This window comes from Lineus longissimus, chromosome 11, assembly GCF_910592395.1.
Source record: "Lineus longissimus chromosome 11, tnLinLong1.2, whole genome shotgun sequence".
NCBI classification, from domain to species: Eukaryota; Metazoa; Nemertea; class Pilidiophora; order Heteronemertea; family Lineidae; genus Lineus; species Lineus longissimus.
Window position 1 is genome coordinate 11749019 of NC_088318.1, and position 10286 is coordinate 11759304.

Below are 10286 nucleotides of genomic sequence, written 5' to 3' on the forward strand. Positions count from 1 at the left end.
TGTCTTCTAGAACAGGTCCTGATATTGTCCCACAGCAGGTACGAGACAAGCAGGTTGTACCAGGTCCATAAAGGCTGCATGAGTTGTCTTCATAGCCAGGTTGGGCCTGTCTTCAAGAAAAGGTCCTCTTGATATTGTCCCACTGCAGGTACGAGACAAGCAGGTTGTACCAGGTCCATAAAGGCTGCATGAGTTGTCTTCATAGCCAGGTTGTGCCTGTCTTCAAGAACACGTCCTGATATTGTCCCACTGCAGGTACGAGACAGGTAGGTTGTACCAGGTCAACGTAGGCTGCCTAGCTATGAGGCAACTCATGCAGCCTATATGGACCTGGTACAATCCGCTTGTCTTCTTGTACCTGCAGTGGGACAATATCAGGACCTGTTCTTGAAGACAGGCCCAACCTGGCTATGAAGACAGGCACAACCTGGCTATGAAGACAACTCATGCAGCCTACCTGTGTTAGGGCACGAACATTGGAATGGCCGAGACGGGGTCAGTCGTTCTCCGCGAATTTGTAAAGTACGCCCTCTCGCGGAGAACGACTGACCCCATCTCGGCCATTCCAATGTTAGTGCCCTTACATACGTGGACCTGGTACAACCTGCCTGTGTCGTACCTGCTGTGGGACAATATCAGGACCTGTTCTTGAAGACAGGCACAACCTGGCTATGAAGACAACTCATGCAGCCTACGTGGACCTGGTACAACCTGCCTGTCTGGTACCTGCTGTGGGACAATATCAGGACCTGTTCTAGAAGACAGGCCCAACCTGGCTATGAAGACAATTCATGCAGCCTACGTGGACCTGGTAAAACCTGCCTGTCTGGTACCTGCTGTGGGACAATATCAGGACCTGTTCTAGAAGACAGGCCCAACCTGGCTATGAAGACAACTCATGCAGCCTACGTGGACCTGGTACAACCTGCCTGTCTGGTACCTGCTGTGGGACAATATCAGGACCTGTTCTAGAAGACAGGCCCAACCTGGCTATGAAGACAACTCATGCAGCCTACGTGGACCTGGTACAACCTGCCTGTCGGGTACCTGCTGTGGGACACTATCAGGAGGACCATTTCTTGAAGACAGGCCCAACCTGGCTATGAAGACAACTAATGCATCATTCGTGGATCTAGTACAACCTGCCTGTCTCATACCTGCAGTGGGACATTATCCTATATCTCACTGTATTCTTGAAGAAAGGCCTTATAACTGTATATGGCAACTCCAGTAGCCTGGCCAAAGAGGTAGCTCATGTGCCTCAGCTGAAGTATTTCATGTACATTAGGCCCATTCTGCCTTTAGCTAGACCTTCTTTCCCATGAACATTAACCTCTGGTTAACTGTCTCCTGGTTGTAGGCTGGTCTCTTAAAAATCAGGGGGTTGCTTGTGGAGCCGTCTCAGGCATTGTGGTGGTTGATTGTGACTCCAGTATAATATTTTTGGTCAGGATGTTTGTCAAGAGGGAAGAGATGAGCTGAGCAAGGGTGTACAGCAGCAGGTCCCTGGACAGACTGTGACGACAAAATGACATGAGACAGATATAGAAATATGAAGACAACCAACAGAGTGGCTTTTATTGATTAACATGGTTTCACATAAGTAACACATAAGTTCACTGCTGCTTTTGTTTTGCGTTCAGGAGTTTTAACAAAGTTGGTCATCAGTGCAAAATCAGGATTCACATTGGCAGGACAGAGTCTTTAAGTTTGGCAGGGTTTATCTGCCACATAGATCGTCTTTACAAGTGACTGTTTTGGGAATAGATATTTCTTCATGATATCATCGAGCTCCTCGAGGGCAAGTTGTGTCTGCAATCTCACAGTCTCATCCTTCTCCGACCTGTTGCACTGTTTGAGCAGTCTGTAAATGTCTTTCAGCGTGGTATCCAGAATCTGTAGAAAGAAAGAAGATCTCATTGATTTGTTTCGCAACATTGGTTCTCACACGTAGAAATATATTTTGCCATCACAATGCACCAACCACTCCGACTAACTGATGGTCTCATTATCTACAAATACACGCACACATGCCAACGAACTCAAAAGTAACCCATTCTAATTCCACCAGTCTTTTAACCCACTGCCTCAAACATGTACATTCTCACAAAGACCAGCACCAGGGGTGATTATCATGAGTATGCTTTTTTGTCATGACACCTCCTCGACGGATGTGACTGTCTCCAAACAAATACGTCTTCACAGACATTCGCATTCTTTAACTGTTGCATTGAGTGCAATACGTTGGAAAAACATTAAGAAACTGAATACAGCATGGCCATTACCTGTATTGCATCATGACTCGTTCCTCTCAAAATCATTGTTATCACCATGACAGCAGCCCGTCTCACTTCGACCTCAGAATCGCTCCTCAGCAGAGAAGATGTACACAGAAAAACCTGGAAGATGTTGCATAATTTGAGCTATGGTCAAGCAAAGTGATAATTGCATTACAGCTAGAGGACTATCCGCTGCCCTAAGAGAGGACATCGGCATGATAGTAATTACACTTCTGATTTCTACTGCAGTCTTAGGCCCAAAGTCCTAGACCAGTTAAATTTACCCTCTTTTTGGGATCAACAGCTTACATTGGACACCAATTTACAAGAAACATGAGAAGATGGCTATTTTGAAATAATCACCTCTTGTAATATGCTGCCCAGCGAGAACCTTAAAAGCTGGCAGACCTGACCAAGGTTCGACAGGCTACTCGCACGGATCAGATGATCAGGATCCTTACTTCCAGCAAGAAATGCATTCACAAGAACCTCACGGTATTTTGGGATGAGATCACCTGGAAAAGAAAGCAATTTCCTTCATCAAACTCAAAGTATCTTCTTCTTCTTCTTTCGTTCACCACGTTTTAGACAGTCATTCCGGATTTTATCATAAAGTCGGTGGTCCTGCGTAGCTGCTGGAGTCTCAAAGTATGATAAGCACGAGTATGCTTTATACTCTATATCAAAACCACTCTGTGTCTTTCAATGCTACTGCTGGAAACAAGACAACAACTCACCGAGTGATCTGGATACTTTCATGAGCACCTCAGCCAGCTTCATTCTCAGTTCAACAGCGCGAGGTTTCCTCGACACGTCTACAACTGCAATGAATTCCTCTGCTAACATTGGCACTGTCTGCTCATGGTTGAGTTCTGAAAGTCCTGCTAAGCCGTTGATGGCCGCTAAGTAGATGTAGGAATCATCATGCGCAATGTTCTCCTTAAAAATCCCTAGCAAAAGTTCCGTTTTCTCCAAGGTTGCAGTGTCTTTTTGTTTGACAAGTTTTGCTAGTGTGATCAAGGCATGTCCACGAACCGGTATCAAAGGGTCACAGAGTTCATTCAAGCACTGCCCAAGTAAACCGGTTACTCCTGATTTTCCATACTTATCATCCAGATTTGAATCTGCAGTCCCCGTATCGGAAGTGAGAGCACCATCAGAACCATAGGGTTCTGTCACAGAACCTATTCGGACACCCGATTTATCGGCACTACAATCAACCCATTCACCTCCTCCAGTGTCATCACTACCATTTACAACTGATTTCGCATCAAGCAATTTGGTATCAGTATCCCTCATCCCGTTCTCGGTGGACTTCACTTTCTCCTCACCAGACGTTATTTCTTCAATCAATTTCTGACCTTTGACGTTTTCTGTCGCTTGCTCATTTTCTTCCCTTTTTGAGAACTTCTTGGCAGCAGACGCCAAGCTATCCGTCCAAACTGCACCATAGGTTGCTATGGCGATCCTGATATCCGATGCCATGTCTTGCACCTCCTCATGTGGATGTTTTGTAGCGAGAAGGTCGAGAAGTGGAAGTAGTTCTTTCATTCTTTCTCGGTCGTCTGCTTTAATCTGAAAGCGGAGATTGAGAAACTGTTTATTCTCTGGTACGAGAGGAAATCATACATTCTGTGGACAGATTGGAAGAAGATGGCTTGCGGTCAAAAAGTAATTATTCCACTTACCTCCACTGCTCCACTCATTGTAGCAGTCAGAAGTCCAATTGCCAAGGTGATGGTTTCACTTTCGAAAACTCCCGTGTCAACATCTTCTGTGTGTTCTAATATGTAGATAGACCTCAACAGGGTACTCTGAAACAAAATGACAAAGTCATGGTTCGACTTTTTCCATGATGACAGTACAGGTGTTACAGTACTCATTGCACCAAACATGTGAGGCAGTAAAGTTAAAAAAGTTAAAGTTTAGGGTTTATAGTCTGATATCAACTACGATATAGGTTATCATCCGACTTTCAGTTTAACCCCGGTCTGTCCTGAAACCTTTCAGTAGACCACAGATGAGCTGCTCAACCAGCGCCATAATCTGTGCATTTCTGACCGGTACCCATTTATACACCTGGGTGCAGAGAGGCAAGTAAGACAGAGAGACCAGCCTACAGTCTCACGCCAACAGTGGGGATCGAACCCGGGACCTCTTGACCGCTGGTCGAGAGTCCAAGCCACTACACCACAGCGGCTCCCAGTAATGAAATTAAAGCTGCATGAAGTGCTCCAGTTTGGTACTGTTCGATATCTGTAAAACTCTTAAGTCAGTGTATCGGCAGTAGAGAGTTATCATTTGGAGCAGGAGCCTTTTTATACCGACCTTGGCAAACTTGATAACCTGTTGAGCGCTGTTGAGATAGGTGTGGTCCATTGTTTCACACATTTTAATCAGCAGCATCATGATCATAAGACGCCTCTCGTTGTTCCGCCGAATCTGTTCTTGACTGTGTTCGATATCGAGCAACTCCTCTCCGCGATTGCAGGAACTTAGGTGAGAATCAGTGTTGATGTCATCTTCTTGGGAAAGGACTGAGGTTAATTCCTAAACAATGGAAAGAAACGTGCTACGAAACTTTGAAATCTTTGAATAAATGATCTGCCATAATGACAAAAGTTTAATCAACATTCGTGAGGTGAACACAAGTAGATGATGTGTTTTATATCATCCCTCCAAGTTCTTCTCCATCACTCAAACCATGGAGGCAACATCACGAATGACCCAGCTCGCGTCAGGTAGAAGGAATCGGTTTGAATAGTCCCGAGTCAAATACCTAAACCTTCTCAGGTGTCAACTTGACCTCCCATAAGATTACCTTGGTGACCATGCGCGTCATAACCCCTCAATAATATCAGGCTAAAAGCTCCCAATAACGAAAATGCTTGAATAGAATGCTTATAACAAGATATATTACCTCCAAGAAGAACAGAAAGAATTCTCCTGCCAATCCACCTGTTTGTAGATCTTTGAGTATCTCTACTAGACAGTAGACCTGAACATCCGTCTTGTTTCCTTCATCCTCTAAAGTCTCCCTGTAACAAATAAAGGAGGCAATGATCACACGGTGAAGCAAGAGGAGTGTTGTGCTGTAGTGGCAAAGAAATCCCCTCACAGCCAAGTGTTTCAGGTTCAAATCTCAGCTGAGTAGCTGCTTTGTTCTCTACAGATGGACTTTTTGAGTATACATGTATAGGCTGCCATGTTGTTGTACACCGATATCGAGTGTAGGCTAGATCTGCTTGAGTTCAGTGATGAATGCACCACTTCTTGGTACCCTAGACATCTACATGAAGAAACCTGTTGAAGTGGAATACATTTGACATGTATTTGGACAGTTGGAAAGCCAGTGTTTGTATTTGAGCAGCAAGTATTTGTACTTGGACAGCTAGTATTTGTATGAAATTTCAGAAACAACCTACCTGGCACAAGTAATGACTGCAACGCCCCCATTCTCGGCAGGAGCAAACTTCAACGCCGGGTGCATCAGTCGACACCCGTGACTGTTGTGACCAGATTGTACTCTTGAATCAAAAGCAAGGGCTTTTAGGACTTGGAAGGCGACACCCTTGTCGATCGACTTGAGAAAGGTTGTTACCATTTCCTGGCAAGACGATCTGAAATTTACAAAAGAACTGAATGATTATTTCTCCTTCAACTCATCATCAAATATATTCTACTTTTGTTTGGTAATAATAGGCCTAACTGTGCTATCCATTGGAGCAGTACATTGGTTTGGTGACTCGATTTAGACAATTCTAGTGTTTTGGGTGGTTTCAGGTCACAGTACGTTGCACTCTGTGCGTATCATGTGAGTTTACCTTAATTGTGACACTCCACTTTTACAGAAACAGAAGAGTTTGAAGATCACTGATATGACAGGCATCAAACACATGAGGAGGTTAGTGTGCGGGTCTGGTCCACTGACAAACACCTGCGAAAGAAATAAAACATCTGATCTGACTTTGTATAAACTGTGGGGAGACTTGGGACCTTCGAATGATAGAAATAGGTTGTGGTTACTCATCAGTAAAAACCTACTTTATAAATGTCTTCGACACAAGAGGTCAAGCTTTCTTCAGGCAGCCAGTGCACTCCCGGCTCACTTAGTTTGATTTCATCTGCAACAGAAGAAAAAGAACAGGGTAATGACTTACAAATGTCTGTACTGGATCAGCTAGTGTTCAGGCTCAGGGTTCCAAGCAAAACCAGCTCGAAGAAGACAAGTTTTCGACTGTCTTAATTTCTAAATAGCAAGGTCAGTTTGGTTGGAGTTTTACTTTTCTGTTGCAAGGGACAGTAGCCAAGATGAGAAACCGCGATTTTGAAAGACTGTGCTTGCTGTGCATTATGATATCAAACCACCGAATCTACAAGTAGGCCACGGAGTACCTTCACCAACTCAACACCTCAAAGTAGTCCAACCAGACTTACCGTAATTATAACTTATCTCGAGAAAAACATATCTTACCGTTGATTTCAAGGCATTTGTTGAGTGGCTGTAACAACGGGCTTATGATGTAGGCCTTTGCCAGATCAGAGTATTTTTTCACCATGACTGTCACAATACTACTCGCGACTCTTACAAACTGTCGTGCCACTATGCGATCCTTAATATGAAACAGCTGCAGGACCTGAAAATGAATGTATGAGATGGTTTCAAGTTCATCGGGCACAAACCCATTTTTCAAAATAGTCTAAGATGCAATAAGAACCTTGCAAGTAATGCCAAGTTGGTCGGCCTACAGAAGATCATTCCAAGTGGATTAAACTGGTAAGCAATCACAAACTTCCTTACGTCAAGCAACTAATGCAACACGAACACTAGATGGTTGACATACGGTAGGAATGATCATGAACTCTTTTTCTACATCTAAATGACTGTCACCATAACAGTCTTACCTGTGGGCTAATCAATCTGTAGTATTCTTCAACAGAGCAGGCTTGCTTCGGACAGTTTGCTATAATTTGGGCAATGGCATTACATTTCTTCCAGTCATCACCTGTGCCGCTACCATCAGAGGTTGATGAACCACCACCTTCTGCTCCTTGGAGAAGTCCTCTCAGAACATGATGAACACCCATTGGTTTCATGACTTGCTCTGAAAGCAAGCGGCCACAGGCCCGGCGAAGCCACGAAGGGGCACGTGGAAAAGCTGGCACTTTGGCACCCTGAGAAAGAAGGTATAGATTAGTAACTGAATAACATTTTACTACAATTGTAACAATAATTTTTAACTAATCAGGACTTTTTACTAGATAGAACAAAGTTTCACAAAGCTTTTTGTACACAGAATCTCGCGATTGTGACATTGTTTCTGGGGAAGGACAAATTAACGATACTGAGATTGACATTTCATAACAACAAATCAATACATACAACCCTCATTTACAAAATTACCAGCAGTAAATAAACTTACCATGTTGGGTGGTTGTCTTGGTCCACCTTGAAGAACAACCAACTCCCTGACTAACAACGGTGGATAGACACGCTGTAGCAACTCGTTCAGACATTTCTTGTACTTCTCCTGACAAACAGAGGACATGTTTTCATTGGAAGTAGAGTCTGAAGGTGCAGCCGATGATTTAGTCATGCTTGTGCCTTTCTTCAGTCTTTCCGCAGTGTCCCTAGCACGTGTCTGCAAAGCACTAACAATGACTCCTGGTGACGCAGTGGTCAGGTCCATACTTTTCAGCCGAAAGTCGATATCAATCGATGGTTCTCCTGAAATGTTTTTTGCTGTGTCTTCAGCGAAATCAGTTTTATCCCAGCATTGTGCGTACCCACAGCAAAGTTGTAATAATGCAGCAAGCAAGTCATTCAGGTGAGATGCCAGGAACAAACTCCCAAATGAAGGCTGAAGTGCACAGTCTGAAAGCACATCCAAGCATGCTGAAAGTCGATTGATTTTGTCTGGAATCTGAACTGTTCGGCTAGATTTCAGATACTGTCCATAACTGGAGCGAAATTCTACAGGGACTCCAACACCTGGACTCAAATAAGGGCAAACACCCAGGCAGACAATAAACTGGAATACAGTTGATACTGTCTTCTGTTGACTCACATTCAAAACGTCTGGTGGAGCCTGGACTTGTTTTCTCTTAGTCTTAGGAACTTTTTTCTGATCAGACTCGGTTTCAGAATTATTGGGTACAATCTCACCATCTTCACTTGCAGAATTGTCATAAGTTTTGAGAGCCACTTTCATGCTCTGGTTGAGGAGCTTCAAGAGGTCTAAACAAACTGTCACAAACTGCCAATGAATGTCATCTTCCTCTGGTAGAGTAAATCTTTGTGCAACTGCTTCAAGACTTTTATCTTGGAACAGACATTTCTCGAGGTTCTTGATGCTCTCTTTCAGGATATCATCAAAGCTGATCACACGTCCCTGCTTTGACTTTTCCACAGACCCCTTCGCGATAGGCCTGGTCACTTCAGACAGGACACGGAGCACCATATCAGGTTGTACAGCCGTTCTAGCATCATTGAGACTTGCTACAGGTTCCATGATTTAATCTAAAACAGAAAGTTTGAAATTCAGTGAGGAATATCTAGCTTGGAAAGAAGGGTTAAACATGTCGCTTTTACATGAAAGTAACTCAGACCTGTCAGAGGTCGAGCATCAATCAATTAACAAAGACAGGGGATACTCTACACCACCCCTTCGGCTTCGCAATTCCCACAGCCCATGATTTTGCTGGATGCCCCCCTCCTCCTCACAGGATCTTAGGGTGCGACGCCAATCATATTATACATTCGGAATCATCTTTTTCGCGGACGACAATGAGAAGAAGCTACGAGGCAAGCAGACCTATCTACTTCACAGCCTGAGACATTGTCACAACCGTAACTTATAGCTTAGTCTGATTACTCTAAGCTTATAGCCATCATCAAGAAGAGGAAATGTGGCATTCACCCCCCTCCCCCCGAGTCGTAAACATGATGAAAGAACTACTTGAACAATTGGCTAAATGAGATGAGATGTTCTCTCCGAAATCGACCAAAGTTTGTGAGGGACCAAGTTTCGTCCGAAAATAGATAGGCCTAACTGTTTTACACACAAGTACATGTCAACGGCTCATTGTCCCATTGTCGGACGTAAGTTCGCCAAGAAAATCAAAGGAATTGATGGATTCATTGAACTCATCAACACATCATTAGTTATCAGTGAAGTTTAACTGTATTCCTAGATAAATCACTTTGGTATGCAGAGAGTAAGATCACGATTAACTCACGTTAAAGTTTGAGTTACGGTGAAGTAGACTCGTCAGAATTGGTTTAGTGGTGCGATGACCTAGCTTATAGCGAGCAAATAGTAAACTAAGATTTCTGTGTTGGCTATATTTACTCGATATTTCGTGTTATAATAAATACGTTGAAAACATAATGCTCAAAATTGATTCATGAAAAGGGCAGTAGGTTAATATTAAGCAAACTATAATGAAAAAAAGTGTAATTCCACGATCTTAATTTTATTTTTAGACACTATTACATGTATTAGCTAACTTGATCGTCTACCACGAGAACAATGCATGGGAAAATAACAACTCATATAAGTGAGTCACCCCCTTTTCCATCCTCGTTCCCTTCCTGTTGCTCGTATCGAGAGAAAACCGCTCGGTCCTTGTGACGTTAATCTGGCTTTTCAAATTATCCCCGAGTGCAGTTGGTGTATCCGAGTGCAGTTAGTGTACCCGATGCAGCGATGGGAAGCACTTCACCGGCATGTATCTTATGATTGCCAATAATAGGGAGCAGCTAGACAGTCAAGATAGTTACACAGTCGCCAATAGGGGTCTCTCACATCTCACAGTACGTCGAAATGATTCACGCTTGTACGAGGAAAATATTTAGTTCTGAATCTGACATGACCCAGGGCCCTAACTGTGTATATTAGTAACTTGAAGATGGCCAAATTGGCCCCTCTGCTCCTGCCTATAGTCCCCCTTTAAGAGGAAGAGACAAGTACGAACTGTCCCCTCCTTTGCCATTCTTGTCTCCTT

The 10286-nt window shown here is 43.6% G+C and overlaps 1 protein-coding gene across 2 annotated transcripts; it reads right to left on the bottom strand.

Moving 5' to 3' along the window:
- Positions 1-1545: 1545 nt before the first annotated feature.
- LOC135495617 (transport and Golgi organization protein 6 homolog) lies at positions 1546-9573 on the bottom strand. Of its 2 annotated transcripts, none has more exons than XM_064784422.1 (14): positions 9519-9573; positions 7703-8799; positions 7185-7454; positions 6754-6916; positions 6324-6403; positions 6104-6216; positions 5705-5899; positions 5200-5317; positions 4608-4829; positions 3968-4093; positions 3017-3854; positions 2643-2794; positions 2286-2399; positions 1546-1896 (listed from the first exon to the last, which is right to left on the bottom strand). In XM_064784422.1, exons 2-14 carry the CDS (start codon positions 8789-8791, stop codon positions 1705-1707), a joined length of 3672 nt encoding a protein of 1223 aa, XP_064640492.1. In that variant the 5' UTR covers positions 8792-8799; positions 9519-9573; the 3' UTR covers positions 1546-1704. The 2 variants fall into 2 exon arrangements, with proteins under 2 accessions (XP_064640492.1, XP_064640493.1); XM_064784423.1 differs by lacking the exon at positions 9519-9573 and adding an exon at positions 9239-9298.
- Between the last annotated feature and the right edge of the window lie 713 nt (positions 9574-10286).